The sequence below is a fragment of the Myotis myotis genome, unplaced genomic scaffold, assembly GCF_014108235.1.
Source record: "Myotis myotis isolate mMyoMyo1 unplaced genomic scaffold, mMyoMyo1.p scaffold_m19_p_5, whole genome shotgun sequence".
In the NCBI taxonomy this organism is placed as follows: Eukaryota; Metazoa; Chordata; class Mammalia; order Chiroptera; family Vespertilionidae; genus Myotis; species Myotis myotis.
In genome coordinates, this window is record NW_023416357.1 from 82,717,576 (window position 1) to 82,735,124 (window position 17,549).

Here is a 17,549-nt window from a genome sequence, read left to right on the forward strand (position 1 = left end):
TCAATCCCCAGTAGGGGGCATGCAGGAGGCAGCCGATCAATGATTCTCTTTCATCATTGATGTTTCTATCTCTCTCTTCCGCTCCCTTTCTCTGTGAAATCATTAAACATGAATCTATTAAACATAGAAGTAGATGACAGGGAGTAGGACTGGGTATCTTTAAGAAGAAAATAGATGACCATCTATACTGGACCAGTTCTATAGTTAGCCAGGAGGAGAGCTATTTTTCTGTGCTGGTATAACAGGTGTGGTTTTGTATAAACCACACTTCTATAAACGGAATTCCATTTTAAATGTACTAGTGGAGGTTGCTATTTAAAGGAATCTGGTGCCAAATTCTTTTATAAAATGAGTAGCAGTCTCCTAATTTGGCCTTAGTGTCAACTCATACCACTTCACCCCAAGTTTATATTTACTGATAGCAAGGTTTACCGATCCAAGCTGAGAAAATCTCTTCATTTTCCATTTTTCTACTGTTTTATTATTCCCTTTCTCTCATTCGTTCCCCTCTTCATTCCTGCTTTCCCTGTAGCTGAGTTTTTTTCTTAGGCTCTGACATAGCGTGTTCTGTAACACTGCCAGAATCAGAGTGCAATGAGCAGTGGCTCCTTTCCAGACCAAATGAATCCAGTCTGGGGGTGGGCAAAGGAATCTGTTAGGAGTGTGTGACTGCTGCTGCGGTACATACAGGCTTCGGTGCTCAGGTGATGTTCATGCATAACCAGGTTGGAGAACCACTGGCCAAAGAGGCAACCACGTCCTAGTCACCCTTCCCACATCCGAGCCTACACTCTGCAGAACTGATGAGACTGGCTGAGCATCCCTTTGGGGCTCTGCAGGTGGCTGATGTGAATTTGACCACAGACTGATACAGAACTGGATGATATGTCTGGGGGCTTGAGTTCAGGGCTCAGATTCCTCTCGTAGTAACATCACTCACCCTGCTGATTTCTTAGATGAGAGCAAGATCCTGTGGCCACTACCTCATGGAGTTTGTTCAGGTGCTCTCCAGAGTGTGCCTGTAATGAACCTGGGCTTCCCAGTCCTATCACACACCTGTTTTCCTTCAAACTGGAATGGGCCCCTCGAGAGAACACAACTGTGATTCAGGGTTCAGTGGAACGCATGCGAGTAACTAAGACCAGATCCTGCTTCTTGACAACAATAGAAGGCCCACTTGTTAGAGGTTGTTTGGCCTGAGGTCGAGTCTCATTTATGTACCCACTCTAGATTTTCTGAAAAACATTCTCCTTTTGGTTCTCACTAGACCGAAAGATTGTATGTAGCATCTGCTAGTAGGGCAGGTGGACATTTTATAAGGTACAGAGAAATCTGCCGTTAAGACAACCAGTGTGTTGAGGTCAGGGAAGAGGTTTAGGAAACAAGTTGGTTTTGGCGAAGAGTCCACTTGTAACCACCTAAATAGTAGGATGTAGAATGTATGCCCGACTGAGAAAGGCAGGTACCGGCCTCTGTGTGTCTGACTTCTCTGAGCCCGCTTGTCTAAAGCATGCCCTGCCTCCCTCACAAGGTTTTCTCAGCAGCAGGAAGACAGTACATATGAAAGCTCTTTGAAGATTGTGAAGGGCTAAACAAAATGAGAAATGCTGTTGTCATTATTGTTCAAACCTGGTATTTACACATTTGAATGAGCCAAACCTGTATATTGGGAATGTTTACATTACAGAATTATTGGCTAGAGTCAAATAAGGTATCTTCACATAGCCACCCCCTTGTGTAAAATGGGATTCTATCTGTAAACGGCATTCCATGAAAACGGGATCGCGGTTGTGTGAAGATCACCATCTGCAGCGAGAAAAGCAGCTGAAGTATTGAGAGGGGTGGCGCTGAAGCTGTATTGGAGAGTCTGGAATTCACAAGGCCAGGAGCCACTAGATTTCTCTGCTGGGAGAACTCATGAGGAAAGTTTTTCTTGCTGCTTTATTTGGGGTCAATTGTGGTGACTGGAGATAAAAGGGCCAGTTACGTAGAGTAATACGGGTGTAAGATGAGGGTATTTGCTGTACAAATAGAACAAAAAGAGATCTGAAGGATGTTTGGGAGGGAGGAGTGGCAGGCTGTGGTGTGATGTGGATGTGACAAGTGCCTCCTGACTCATTTGACAGACGAGCCACTCTCAGGAGTAGGGCTTTGGGAGAGGCACAGAGCCTGAGAATGGGTGTTTCCTGTGCCTGGGGACCACCTGTCTTTCAGTCAGGCAGAGAAGAGACAAAACTCACCTCACACTTAGAAATCTGGGAGGTGGAGGGTGGTGGAGGACATGGTTGAGGGGAGGAGAGGAAGTTAAGCAATGCTGGTATTGTGGGCAAAGATAGCACAGGGTTTCACTCTTGGAGGCCAGCTGTGTATCTGATAGGCAAGAACATTTTGAAAGGCCTGCCCAAGGCCTGACTTTCTAGGCAGAGTGACTTGCCCAGAAAGTAACCCTAAAGAGTTCTCAGTGCAAGACTTGTGACCTTGGCATTGCAGTTCCGGTTCCTAGGGAAGCAGAACTGAGCTTTCCTCTGTGAAAAGAGAAGCAGGACTGTAGGAGAGGGTGTGCCTTTCTGAAACCATGGTCCCCTGCAGGTGGGAGAGAAAGGAGAGGGGCTGGCTTCTTTTCCCTGAGACCGGGTGTCTAAGTATCTCTAGGCCTAAGTATCCATAGGCTCTTCGGAAGCCTCCTTGGGTCCCTGAGGTCTTAAAAGTTCTCATGTGGGAAGAAGCAGCCAGTGTGACGAGAAAGGGAGTGGCTGCAGGACTCAAATGAGAAACTGGGCTGCTCAAGTCAGTGGGTGACATGGGCATGGGAGTTTTGGTGGAGACAAAAGTGCAGGGGTTATTGTGTTCTTTGCCTAAGGATGTGACAGGATGACCGGCTAAAGGGGACTCTTAGGCAGCTGTAATGATACTTGAGGGCAGTGAGACTAAGCCTGTTGGCTTCTCCAGGTCAGGAGGGATCACGATGGGAGAAGGAGCCTAGACTAAATTGCAGGAATTAACGGGGACCACCTCCCTTACCTGTTTACCTCAGGCTTCCAGACCTGAGGAGGTGAGGAATGCTGGACGGCGTGGCCGTTTCCAGCGTGCGGCCCCGTGGTGGGCAGTCATCACCACGCCGGGCTGGGCGTTGGTGGTGGCCGCTTATGCCTTTGCTGAGAAAAGCTCCTTTCCCCCTGCTCGCTTCACTTCTTTCTGTCTCCCTTCCACCTTCCTTCTTTCCCCTCTGCCCTTTCTGGTGTCAGATACTCCTTTGCTTGGTCTGGGTCAGGGGTCCTCAAACTTTTTAAACAGGGGGCCAGTTCATTGTCCCTCAGACCGTTGGAGGGCCGGACTATAGTTTAAAAAAAAACTATGAACAAATTCCTATGCACACTGCACATATCTTATTTTGAAGTAAAAAAACAAAACAGGAACAAATACAATATTTGTATTTGCATGTGGCCCGCGGGCCGTAGTTTGAGGACCCCTGGTCTGGGCCGTGGGCCTTTCCGTCCCTTGCTTTAAGACCTGCCACCCCCACCTGGGCACCTCATTTATGCCTGCCCCTGCCATGGAACCTTTGCCCATGGGACCCTTGTGAGCCAGCTCGGCCTTGGCAGTCCAAGTGCTGGGCCCCTGCCAGGAGCTGTGTGTGTGACCCGACAGTGCCCAGCTGGACCCCACAGGCCAGGCCCAGGCTCTGCTCCCCAAAGAAGCAAGGCCCAAGGGTTTTCCATTGGCTGCAGCCTGGCAGAGGGGACTGGGCTTTGAGGGGATGGGGGAGGGAGGAGGCAGGGAGAAAGCCACCCTTCCTGTGGTGCCTGCTGATAATTGGCTCTCCGGAACCAGCTTGGGACACAAGGGCCAGCTGGGTCAGGAAGTGGTGCACAATGCTGCTCTTTCAGGGGGCACACTGCATGGTCTCAGGTCCCGTGTGACTCCAGGGAAATCTGGAAAACAGTCTGTTCTCAGAGGATGTTCTCTAACCTAGACCGGAGGTGAGAAATTGAGCCCTGAACTTCCCACCCTCTGCCCTGGCAGGGCCCCCAGCCATTGCCCAGTTCAGAACCCAGTTATTCCTTTCAGAGAGCGTCTGGGGAGGGGAGGAAAAGGAAGCAGATTTCCTCAAGAGGCCATGAATCACGGACCTTGCAGTCTGTAGAGGCAGGGAAGCGAGTAGTCCTTAATGATTTATGAAGGCTGTACACCCTGCCTTAGCAACTGCGGGCCCTTAGGGGGTCTTTGCCCTGGGGATTTTAATCTGGGTGGGGAGGTAAGACGATATAACATACTAAGTGTGAAACTCACGAAGAGAAATAGGAATTCAAAAAAAGAAGAAACGGAGCAGTTATTGGCCTGTGCCTGGAAGGATTTGGGATGAAGAAGAAAGTGGAGGGATCCCAGGCACCAAGTATAATGTGATAGTGGGAAACTGGCCATAGCCGAGAACTTCTGCCCTGGAAACGTCCCTGTGTCTGAATTCCCGGGGGCCCCGGCAGACCCACCGCTTGCTGTTACCGGCCCAGGGTGTGGAGGCTCAGCCCAGAAAGCCTTGCCAGGGAAACCTTGGGCAGTGGGCCTCCCGTCTCGGGCTGGACTGCCTCTCAGGAGTTCTCCTGGGGAAGGTTTGGTCGGAGGACATCAGTCACGTTGGCTGCTGTATGTGGGTGCTCCCGTGAGCCTGCGAAGCTGCAAGAGAAAGGTGTGGGGCCGTCCTGACAAGGGCAGGCAAGACTTGCAGGTGTCTTATCATTGCTGGTTTGGGAAGAAACGTTCCACAGCCCAGTGCTAGGCTGGGCCTTTTGTCAGTGCTAAACTCATGCTGGGGACTGTGACTCTGTCCACATGGAAGTGGTTCCACACTTTCTTTCATCAGGGCACTAAGCAGCAACTCCTGAAACTCAGGAGGATGAAGGGGCATTTGTATTAGGACGCTTCCCTGCTCAAGAGCCTTCTGTGGCTCCCTAGTACCCATCAGGTCACAATTTCCTATCTTGATGTCCAAAGCCCTCCATCATCTGAGGGCCTTTACAGAGTCTAAATATTGGAAGGGACCCAGAAGTCTAATCTAGCCAGAGACGATCAGTCTTTTTCACAATAACCCTGAGGAGAGGTTGCCTCACTTCTGCCTATATGCGTCTAATAATGGGTAAGTCTGTCTTTCATGAGATGCCTTTACGTTTATCCAGGAACGGCCTGCTTGGGCTTGTACCCATGGGTCTAGGATTGATCCTCTGGAGTTATTCCTCTCCCACACGACCGCCCTTCAGAATACTGCTATTCCTCTAAGTTTTCTTCGGGTCCCACATCCATCCCCGTTCAGGTCACCCTTTTTTAGAGGTGGTCTAGTTTGTCAGTTCCCCTCTCTGAAGCCTGAAACTGCCTAGTATTTTTAATGTTTACATGGTAATTGCTCTGCATAGTGAGTTGGACCCTATATATCCCTTTTAATACATCTGTCTCTGTCTTGCATTTTGACCAGCCACACCAAAATGTTGCTTCTGTCAAGTTGGTAGCCAAATAAAACACTGAAATTGTTCTCACAATTGCTGCTTTGAGGCATTTCTCCCCTGTGACAGTGAGTTTAGATCTAAATATAGGAAATTTCCTTTGTACCTACTGGATTGCATCTTGTGAGGTTTAACCCGTTTTTCCAATGTGTGGAAATCGTTTGGATTCTGATTCTGTTTCTGTGGTATGGAGGGCCGTGTCTAGTGTGGGATCGTGACCCAGTGCCTGAGCCATAGGGCCACACTGCAGGCCTGAGTCCCAGCTCCACACCAGCGGGGGGAGTGGCCGTGGGCAATTTGCTTCACCTCTCCAAGCCTTGGCTTCTTTTTCTGTAGAATGGAGCTAATTGGTAGTAATGCTCGCCTGCTTATAGGATTAGCACGGGGCCTGGTAGTAAGCATGCATTTGCTGCATAATCTTGATGGTTGTAACCACTGCTACTGGCTAGTTCACGTCCTCATTCTTTTTAAAATGGCCATGTCTCACCCCAAGTCCTCCTGGCCTCATTGTCCTTTGCTTAACAATGTCTCCTCAGCCTGAGGTACCTGCTTCTATTCTCCCCCTTGTGTAGTTTCAAAACCTCTGCAGCATCTTGGATGCCTCCCCTGCTGTGTCCCTGTAAATGGGAGCTCCTACGGGCCAATCCTATTGAAGTCCATTTCATAGTCCACTTAGTATAGGGTTCTTAACATTTTCACATCTATCATGTTGGTTGAGGCCTTTATTCTTTCACTCCTGTCTGCTATTACTAGTAAGAACTTCCTCCTTCAACTCTACCTCCAGGCTCCGTCCTCCTCTCCAGCTCTCACACTGCCGCTGGCCGGTCTTCCTCCAGCTGCTCTGTCTTCCCCTGCCCACTCAGAAGCACACTGGCCTTCACATTCAGCAGCACCTCTCTTTCTGGCGTCATCCCTCTTCTTCCCTTGCATAGATGCCGCCCTCCAGCTAAACCTGCCTGCCTGCTCCAGGCCTTTCCGCTCTGCACTTTTCCTTGTTGTGCTCTCTGCCGCGAGGCCTGTCCTCCTCTTCCCTGACCTCCATGGTTCAGGATGGGCTTGCAGATCTAGATCTAGTCGACCACTCAGTTAGAAGTGGATAGTATGACCTTGGGCAAGTCGCTTAGCCTTTCTGTGCAGCAATCATAAGGGCTCCTGAGTTTGCAAAGTAGTGAAAATAAAAGAAGTAGATACATTGCAGGGGATGGCACCTGGGAAAAGTTACCCCTCTCTTTCTCTAAGTAGTCTTTCCTGAGCAGCATCACCATTTCAAGGGATTTCTCCCTCCTTAAACATTTAGAGCACAGAACAGTTCCAATTTCCAGACAGACAGACAGACACACACACACACACACACACACACACAGTCTATAGATATAAACTCATAGTATTTTATGTTGCTTAAAGGAATTTTGAGGACTTTTCTTTTGCAAGCAAGGCTTATAATGATCACAAGCTTGGACACTTGGTTGATCAGCATCTACACTAATAAAATACAAACATGCAAACTGACCGTACCTTCGCTATGCCTTAAGCCACACCCACCAGCCAGTCAGAGCAACTATATGCAAATTAACCCAACCAAGATGGCGGCCAGCAGCCATGGAGCTGGAGCAAGCAGGAGGCTTGCTTGCCCCAATGATGGAGGAAGCCAAGCTGCCGTGGCAGCTCTGAGCTCCACTCAAAGCAACAAAGTTTCAATTATAGAAGGTAAATAAACCCCAGATACCTGCTTTCAGCCGACTGTGGCCATGGAGCTGGAGCGAGCAGGAGGCTTCCCTCCTGCCCGCCCTGGCCGGCTCTGAGCTCCACTCAAAGCAACAAAGTTTCAATTGCAGAAGGTAAATAAGTCCCAGAATTTAAAAAAAAGAAAGAAAAAAAGGAGAGGCTGGGAGCTTCCATCGCCGGAGGGGCTTGGCCAGCCTGAAAACGGCCCTCAGCCCCTCACCCAGACTGGCCAGGCACCCCAGTGGGGACCCCCTCACCCTAAAGGGGGTGTGGCCAGCCTGAAAACAGCCATCAGCCCCTCACCCAGGCTGGCCAGGCACCCCAGTGGGGACCCCCACCCTGAAGGGGGTGTGACCAGCCTGCAAACACCCATCAGCCCCTCACCCAGGCTGGCCAGGCACCCCAGTGGGACCCCCACCCTGATCCGAGACACCCTTCAGGGCAAACCAGCCATCCCCCACCCATGCACCAGGCCTCTATCCTATATAATAAAAGGGTAATGTGCAAACTGACCCTAACAGCAGAACAACTGGGAATGACTGGTCACTATGACACACACTGACCACCAGGGGGCAGATGCTCAATGCAGGAGCTGCCCCCTGGTGGTCAGTGTGCTCCCACAGGGGGAGCTCTGCTCAGCCACAAGCCAGGCTGATGGCTGCCAGTGCAGTGGTGGTGGTGGGAGCCTCTCCAGCCTCCTCAGCAGCGCTAAGGATGTCCTACTGCAGCTTAGGCCTGCTCCCCGCTGGCAAGTGGACATCCTCCAAGGGCTGCCGGGCTGCCAGAGGGATGTTCGACTGCCAGCTTGGGCCCGATCCCCCAGGGAGCGGGCCTAAGCCAGCAGGTGGACATCCTCCAAGGGGTCCCAGACTGCAAGAGGGCATAGGCTGGGCTGAGGGACGCCCCCCTCCCAAGTGCACAAATTCTTGTGCACCGGGCCTCTAGTCCTATAATATAAAAGCCTAATATGCTAAGTGTTCGGTCGTCCATTCAACCTATCAAAGCGTAATATGCTAATAATATGCTAAGGCCACTCAACTGCTTCCTATGACGTGCACTGACCACCAGGGGGCAGACGCTCAACACAAGAGCTGCCCCCTGGTGGTCAGTGCATTCCCACAGGGGAGCGCCGCTCAGCCAGAAGCTGGGCTCATGGCTGGTGAGCACAGCAGTGGTGGCAGGAGCCTCTCCCACCTCCGCAGCAGCATTAAGCCGTCAGTCAGACATCCCCCGAGGGCTCCTGGACTGTGAGAGGGCGCAGGCCAGGCTGAGGAATATTTGTGGAATAAGTCTAAATCCCACCCGTCACAGGACCCCCCTCGAGGCCCTGACATGGTTTCTAGCATTTCCCACCAGCATGGGTTTGCTCTTCTTTCTCTCAGCCTGTACTCCTGACTCTTCCAGCCACCTAGGACTTAACCACGTCCAGTTCAGCACCTCACTGGATTTGGGTCTCTTGTTGTCACTTTACATGGTTATGGCCCTTATAAGTTTTTATGGAATGCAGGCAACCTTTAAGCGCTCAACAAAGGTGGTGACTTTGCCTAGAGGTCTGTCGGCAGCCAGGACCCCCTCCTTGTCCTGGGCCAGGGGAGGAACATAGTTTAAACCTCTGTAAATCACCCAAGGAATGTGAAGGGAAGTGAATGGCCTGGGTTGGTCCTGGAAGCAGAAGCTGAGAAAGGTCTAAGTAAGGATTGTTAAAAGGAAGCTGGAAGCACTCCGCCTCACGAACTGCTTCACTGGGAGGTATTTGGGGAATAAGCTTTTACTTCTCTCTTGCAACATCTCACATGAGAGTCCTTCTCAGTAGAGCCCCGTGTCAGGTGCAGTAGGGAAGAGGGCAGGACGCCCCTGCACTCCCCGGTCCTCAGGAGGACCCAGTGTGATGGGGAAAGGACCCTGCGTTAGTCCCCTGTAACAGATGACCACGAATAGGGTGGTTTAAAACAAACAAAAATGTATTCTCTCACAGTTCTGGTGGCTACAAGTTCAAAATCAAGGTGTCTGCAAGGCCATGCTCCCTCTGAAGGCTCCAGGGAAGAATCCTTCCGTGCCTTTCTTTCCTGGTTTCTGGTGACTGCGGTCACCCCTGGTGTTCCTTGGCCTATAAACACAGCACTCCATCGGTGCCTCCAGCTTTGCGTGGTCTTCTCCCTGTGTGTCCCCGTGTCTTCACATAGCCTGTAAAAAATTATTGCTTTATTTTCTAATTACAGTTTATATTCAATATGATTTTATATTCACATGCCCTGCCTATGAGGACACTGGTCATATCGGATTTCGGGCCCACCCTAACACAGTATGACCTCATCTTAACTAATTACATCTGCAAAGACCATATTTCCAAATGAGATCATGTTCATAGGTACTGGGGGATTTGGACTTGAACATATCTTTTCGGGAGGGGTGGGGGGGTGGGGGGCGGCGCGGAGACACAGTTAAACCCACAACAGAGCTTATGCTGTTAAAGAGATGAGTCTGGTAGGGAGAAAAGACACGTGGAATAGTGGACTTAACACATCCAAACACTATATAAACCAGATATAAAAGAACGTATCTTTTTTTTTTTTAAAATATATTTTATTGATTTTTTACAGAGAGGAAAGGAGAGAGAGAGTTAGAAACATTGATGAGAGAGAAACATCGATCATCTGCCTCCTGCACACCCCCCACTGGAGATGTGCCCGCAACCAAGGTACATGCCCTTGACCGGAATCGAACCTGGGACCTTTCAGTCCACAGGCTGACGCTCTATCCACTGAGCCAAACCGGTTTCGGCAAAGAACGTATCTTGGTAAAGCCTAGAAATAACCTATTTTATACCATATATACACATATATGTACATGTACGTATGTATGTATGTAATTTTTTTTTCCAGGTAAAGACTCAAATGTGAAAACACAAACAATAAATCACTTAGAAGAAAATAGAAGAGTCTACCCTGGGTAGAAAAAGCCTTAAATAAATAGAGAAGTTGTAAAAGATAAGGTGAACATACCTAACTATGTAAGGCAATCAACAATCATGACATACAAGTCCAGGAAATAGAAATTAGAAGTAGAGATGGAATGTCACTACACTCATCAGACTAACACAATGACAAGAAGCCTTAGCCCCTGTTGTTGTTGGGGATGCTTGTGTACATGTTCAGTGGGAAGGTGGATTGTTAGAGCCTTTTTAGAAAGCAAGGTGGCAACCTTGTTTGGATCCTGATTAGAATGACTGCAAGAAAGCTTTTTTGGTTTTGATATAGTAGGGAAATGTGAGCAACACCGAACCATTTGATAATATTAAGGATTTAGGCATGATCATAGTGTTATCATTATTTTTTAGAGTCCTTTTTTCCCCCCCTTAAAGGGTCATACTGAATATTTACTGTTAAAATGATATAACTCCTGGGAGTTTACTTCAGATAATCCAGGGAGCAAGGGGATAGTATAAAGCCAGGCTCAACACACTACAGCACAGCCAAATCCAGACCACCACCTGGCTTTTAAATAAAGTTTTATTGAAATGCAGCCACACTCATTTAGTTACATTTTGTTTAGTATCACTGAGGCTGCTTTTGCGCTGCAGCAGCAGAGTTGAACAGCTGCAATGGAGACCATGTGGCCTGCAAAGCCTAAAATATTTACATACTAACTGGCTCTTTACAGAAAATCTTTGCCATCCCTCATCCATAAAGAAACATGTTTGGCTAAAAGTTTGCAATGGTTGATTCTGGGGACTGGTGATGTGAGAGCTTATTAGACTAGTCTGCATACTTTTCTGTGTTTGGACTTTTCCATAATGCAAAGCTTTTTAAAAACTAAAAAACAAAAAAAAAAAAACACGTAGTAATCTCATTCCTAGAAATCTGACCCTTGGAAATAAAAGCACCAATTAATAAGGATATGTGTGGAAGAATGTTTACTACAATGGTTTATAGTGTAAAAACAAAACGAGAAAAAAAAAACGGAAAGAAATTGCCTTCCAACATGGGAATGCTTGTATAAATCACATCCACCCACACCATGGACTATGATGTTGTCTTTTCAAAGAATGAACTAGAGTGTTGCCATTCCACTTGGTGAATTTTTCATGAGATATTTTCAAATGAGAAAAGCAAAATGTAGGAAAATCTGAATGTGACAGTCTGATTTTTGTAGAACAGGGACAAAATTAACCTCTTCCGGTACGTAGGCATGAATGTGTGTGTGTGTGTGATATGCATAACAGGTTGTGAACATAGGTTGAGGTAGAATGACATCTGTGGAAGGGAAGCAAAGCAGAACAGAAGAAGGAAAAATCTATACTTAAAAACAGCCTCCGCGATATGATTATATGTGTTTCTTAAGTTATATTCACATGTATATGTGCTTTGCTAAATTAAGAGTTATGGTTTTTAAAATAACTGGAAAGGTCTACATATTTTAATGCCTTTTGATGTGAGGAAATAAGAGGGAATTTGGTTACAAGCTGGAAATTACCCAAGAGTGGAAAAACAAGAGACGAGAGTGACCTGGGCCAGCAAGGGAAGGCTCTGGGGAAGGTTCTAGTGGTGAGAGGGGGGCGGGTGGAGGCTTTTGAGCCACAGTCGCTCCCTGATCTCAGTGCCTCTTCCTCCTGCTCCCAGAGAAATAATGTTTCCCTGGGGGATGAAAAAGCATCCCTTTGTTCAGGCTTTAATTGCCATGCTGTTGTGCCAAGTGAATGAGTGGCAGGCAGGCGCAGCAGCTGGGCACAGCCAATGCCAGGCAGCAAAGCCCGCTGCCTTAGGACAGCCTGGGCCAGCTGGCCTGGGAGCACTGCCCACCTCTGCCCTCCACCCCCCTCACCCCCACTAGGGGCCCTGCACTGGGACAGTGGAGCAGAAGGGTCTGCAGAAAGGAGAGAGGAGTCATTGGAGGGAGAGAAAGGGGTGGCCCCTGGGAGGGTCTCAGCCACTCTCAGAAGCTTATTCATCTCATCCTCCCCTCTCCTTCCCCTCCCTCTTGTTTTTCAGACTGTCAGCATCAATAAGGCCATTAATACGCAGGAAGTGGCTGTAAAGGAAAAACACGCCAGAAATATCCTTTTGGATGTTGCTTGAAAGACCGACCCTGAGAGGGGTTGAATTATGGGTACTGAGGTCAGGGTGAGGAGTCCTTGCTCAGCTGTGGGAAAGGGAACCCCCACACAGGCCAGGTCCCTGCAGGGTTTGAGGAGCCTGGGTGACCTGCAGCTGGCCCCAGAGCCCAAGGCTCATCAGGGTGGAAGGCACCAAAGTGGCATCTCGGCCAGTCCTTCAGGCTTACGAAGGCCCCACTCCCCTCCGGGACTCCAGCTTCCCAGAACTGCCAAGTCCTTTGAAGTTACTTTCTTCTTCAGGCACCAGAGGGATTTTCAAAATCCATCAAAGCACTGCCCTTTACCTGGAGGGCCACACTGACCACCCCCTGGGACATGATCATCTCCCCTTTTCTGACCTCAACGGCAAAACAACGGTCCCAGCTACAGTGGTTGGCCTTACGCCAATGCAGGTGTTCACCCTAAGCCAGAAGGGGAAAAGACAGGGACCTCAAGGTGGTGGAGGGAACCAGTGACTTAAAGGTTTCACCACGCCGACTTAGCAGAGGCCCTGGGTGACCACCATCGTGGGTCGGTGGCTTTGGGGAGAAGTGCAGACAGCACTCTGGGTCCCTGGGGACCTGCCCCTGAGGTATAGGGTCCAGGAGCTGAAGGGCTGAGTCCTCAAAGGCCGAAGGAGGGGCTGCCAGTGGGGCTGAGCCTCGGTGTGTGTGCCAGGGGCAGAGCGAGTGCAGGCTCGGCTTCTGTCTGAGATGGCAGCTCCTCTTTGCCTGGGCTGGTCATGGTGGCTGCACCTCAGCCCCTGGGGGAGACTCTAGGTTAGATGCCAAAGCTGGCAGGCTCCCAGGAACTGTTGCTAACAGCATGTACTGCTCTTTAGCGGGAAGATACTTTGGTTGGAATTGGGGCTTTGCTCTGTGGTGGGGGCTGTAGAAGCTCGCCCTGGCACCCCAGGAGCCTGCCTGACCGTGAGCCAGCCGGATCTTGTTCTTTTATCCCCAGAAGGGCACAGTCCCCTTGCTTTACTGAGTCAAGAAAACCAAACCAAGAAAAGCCCAGTTGATTTTCTCAGAATGACCTAGTCCTAGCTCCTACCGGCTAAGGGTTTGTGATCAGTCTGGTGCAAGATTTGAAGTAAAACAGAGACAGTTGTTGTAGGCCAGTGTGCTCCTCTGGATGGGGGATTGGCACAGAGAGGACCAGGCCTGCAGCGGCGGGGCCATGCCACACCCCTCCAGGGAGGTCACCTGGGGTGAAGCTGGAGGAAGGGCCCAGGATCCCGCCTCTGGCTTGCTCTGGACCCTGTGGGGCCTCCACAGCCCTTTGTTCCCTTATCTGTCATGAAAGAGTTGGTTGAAGAAGATTTCAAAGGTCTCAAGTTCCAGCTCTAATATTCTGTGCATCTCTCTGACTCTCAGTGTCTAAGTGGTGGATAAATAAAGAGCAGCAGCCACCCTGATGCTTCTGGCTTCAGAAATGCTGCTCAGACGTCTGTTTATCCGGGTGCCTAACTGGCAAACAGGTCACTCCCCTTCCCACCACCACCATGGCATCCACTTTTGGAGGCCTGGGGACTGATTCTTATTTTTCTTTATATCCCTGAGTGCCTTTTACAGTTCCTGACACATAATGGGTCACACATTAAAATGCTTATAAAGTCAAAGAAGGACAGAAAGGTCTTCTTGCTTCTTTCAAAGTAAGAGTGTCCCACTAGCTCCACTCCTGCTTCTGTCTCGGCAAACGGTTCTCAGGTAAACTGCTCACTGTCAGTGTGAGAGGTTATCACAGGAGAGAGAGGGTGCTGCCCATCTCTCTTCTTACTCCCTTGTAGCCCAAGGGGCTGTGTTTTAGGTGAAAGTATAAGTTATTTCAGAAATCACTCCAAGACCAATAGCTGATTTCAGCTTCCAGACCCAAAAGTTCTATGTTCAAGCCCCCGCCCCCTCAAAATGCAGGTTTCCATTTAGGGAAGGAACTTTATGATCCCTTCTAGCTCAGAAGCAAAACAACATGTGTCTGGGTGAATCATATAGTTTGTGGCCTGAGGCAAGTCTTTCTGTCCTGAATGGCACCATGCCTCTTACCTGAGCCTTGATAAAGAGCTTGACATTCTGAGGGAAGAGCTGTACTTGAGGTTGATGGTGCCCCTTTATTGGATGTGTGTGGCCTGTTTAAGTAGACAACCACAAAAGAAATGTGGGCATCCTTTACTCACCCCAGAAAGGGCTCACTAATTGCAGAGTCTGGAGTGCTAACTTAAGAGCATGTGAACCCGGACGAACATTGATGACACTCATACCGTGGCAGGGGTCCCTGGGTAGTGGGTACTGGTGGGAACTGGATCTTGGGAGGAAGTGGCCCTAGGATTTGACATACAGGGAGTTGAAGGTGTTAAGAGATGAAGGCACCCCTGAACAGGCCAGGAATGTTTATAGAAGAGTTGGGGTGTCAGAGTCATTTTAAGTTTAGAGAGAAGACATTTGAACAAACACTTCTGCTTTCAGGGCAAGAGCAGGGTACCCGATAGAGAGGAGTCAGGTGCTGCCGGAGGAGGAGCCAACCAAATTACCTTCCCGCTAAAGGCAAACCGGAACCACTGCTGGCCCAGAGAGCACTTATGCAAATGAGAAAAAGACCCCTCCCAAAAGACATTGCCATCTCTGGGGAAATTGTCTAATAAAGTGGATTTTATGAGGACGGGACACTTTATTGGCATCCGTCAAAAAATCGTACAGGACTTTGGTGTGTTCGTTGTAAGGAGTGTCCCCTCCCAGGTAGTGCCACTGTGCCCTGAACAACTGCACCACCCCCTGCAGTAGCCTGTGGTGGGCTCAGCCCCAAAGATGGGCTGGCTGCCTGAGGCAGGGCCTGTGCTTCGTTTTCCATGACCCTCCTCACCGTGCATACTGGGCACCCACCATGAGAAAGGGGCACAGACCTTTTGGTCTGTCGTCAACCGGCTGCCCCTCTCCAGCAACGCTGTGCTCTGCTGGAAGTTCTGCCACGTGTTCCACAAACTCCTCCGAGATGGACACCCAAACGTGAGTTCCTGGGGCTGCAAGGGATGAGCCAGAGGGCCAGGGGGCCGTGTGGGGAAAGTGTGATTGCCTGGGCCGCTGTCCGCTCCTGCGCTGAGGGTGGCACCTGCCCCGTCTTCTGACCTTTTGCTTACCGGTCTGAGGTGGGGTTGTCTCTCTCTGACCAGCCTCTCCATCCCTGAGAACCTTCTTTCACCATCCGTTGTCTCCTCTCTTCTCATAGGCTCTTCTCTCTCCTCCCCAGGTCCTGAAGGACTCGCTGAGATACAAAAACGAATTGAGTGACATGAGCAGGATGTGGGTGAGTTTGGAGATTTGCACAAGGACTACTTGTGCCTGATTATCCTTGCCCAGAGACCACAGAACAAGGACTATGGAATTGGACAAACTCATCTCTTTCAACTTATTTTAAGATCTCTCATGTGCATCAGCAAGGGGTCAAGGGTACCCCCAAATAGTACCATGATACCCACAGTCTTACCTGAGATCTCTGGAAACTTCTTCTGCCAATGGAACCTTATGTCACAACATTCCCCAGGCATTGGGATCCCCCGGTAGTGACATTGCCACAGTTCTCACCTCTTTGTTTTTACTGGTCCTATTGGCGTCACAATACATTGAGGACTAGCATTCCCACTTCTTAATGCCGGTGCCTTTTCTTTTTTTTTTTTTAATATATTTTTATTTATTTCAGAGAGAAAGGGAGAGGAAGAGAGAGATAGAAACATCAATGATCAGAGGGAATCATTTATTGGCTGCCTCCTGCACGTTGGATCGAGCCCGCAACCCAGGCATGTGCCCTTGACCGGAATCAAACCCGGGATCTTTGGATCCGCAGGCTGACACTCAATCCACTGAGCCAAACCGGTTAGGGCTCTTCTTACATCTTATCTTTTATCTGAGATCACTTTCTTTCTGTCTAAATTATTTCCTTTAGAACTTCCTTTAGTAAAAGTTTGCTTTTGGCCAACAACCATTTTTACTTGTTTGAGAATGTCTTTATTTCACCCTCATTCATGGAACATACTTTCTCTTGGTTTAGAATTTTTGTATGACAGTTATTTTATATCATCACATGGAAGATATTATTCAGGATATCCTTCCACTGACTTCTGGCGTTCATCATTTTCATGAAGTCTGCTGTCAGACTCGTTGTCTTTTTGAAGCTAATCTGTCTTTTTTTATCTGGCCATTTTAAAGATATTAGTACATGTCCATGTGTGGTTCTTTGGACTTTTTAAGCTGTTGGTTAGTATCTTTCATCAGGTATGAAAAATTCTCTCTTTAAATATTGCCTTTGCTATACATTCAGTCTTTTCCTTGAGACTTTGGTTAGAGCATGTTAGACTTTCTTACTTTATCCCCCATCTCACTTTAAACCACTATTTCATTTAAACCACTATTTCTACCTCTTTGCCTCTATACTTCATTCTGGATAATTTCATTAAATCTGGCTTTCAGTTTACTTGTTCCCTCTTCAGCCGGCTTTAATCTGATTGGTCCTACATATATTTTGAAACAGTCTCTTATTTATTTAGACATATTAGACATAGTGATTTCATAAATCATTTTTAATATTTCCATTATCTAAAGCCCTTAAGAGACCTATTTCTGGCATCTGTTGTTTTTTTTGTGAATTTTGCTCATAGTATGTAGTTTCTTTCTGTGTTTAGTTATTTCTTATTGGGAGCTTCTCCTTTTCCTTAGAATTTTCTTTGTGGGAAGTCTTTGGGGTCTGTAGGTTCCTCTGGAGAGAATTGGCATTTGCTTCTGTTGACCACTCTTAAGTTCTCAAGGTTTCGTGACTTCTGGGCAGAGCCTCTTGAGTATTAGCTCATGAGTCCAGTTCTCAGCAGCAGTTTTTCCTCCTTCTGATCACAACAGTGGTGTGAGGCGGCCGAGTTTCTCTGTAGTCCACACGGAGGACTCCTTCAGTGTAGGAGCATGGAAATGTGTGGTTACCGACTTACCCGTAGTCCCCTGAACAAAGGAGGCAGCCTTTTGGCTCTTCAGTAGACTCTTCAACTTGGGCAGAGCCCTGCCTTCTGTTTACCACCTGGCCCTTGAGGCCCAGGAAATCAAAGTTCAAGTTCACCTGCTCTGGCAAAGTCCCCTCTCCCCCCAACTCTATTAATCCAGCAATCCATTTACTCTCCAAGAATCTGTGTTTACTCAGTCCCTGGCCTATGGATTCCTTACTCTCGTTAATTCAGTAATACCTTCAAAAAATTTTAAATATCT

General features: G+C 48.6%; 1 protein-coding gene across 2 annotated transcripts in view; it reads left to right on the plus strand.

Moving 5' to 3' along the window:
• Positions 1–17,549, plus strand: part of HIP1 (huntingtin interacting protein 1) — a 133,794-nt gene that overhangs the window by 78,906 nt on the left and 37,339 nt on the right. For both annotated transcript variants that reach the window (XM_036308945.1, XM_036308946.1), the window contains exons 2-4: positions 12,206–12,269; positions 15,169–15,311; positions 15,553–15,609. In XM_036308945.1, the coding sequence (XP_036164838.1) occupies positions 12,206–12,269; positions 15,169–15,311; positions 15,553–15,609 (264 nt within the window). The remainder of the gene's footprint in view (positions 1–12,205; positions 12,270–15,168; positions 15,312–15,552; positions 15,610–17,549) is intronic.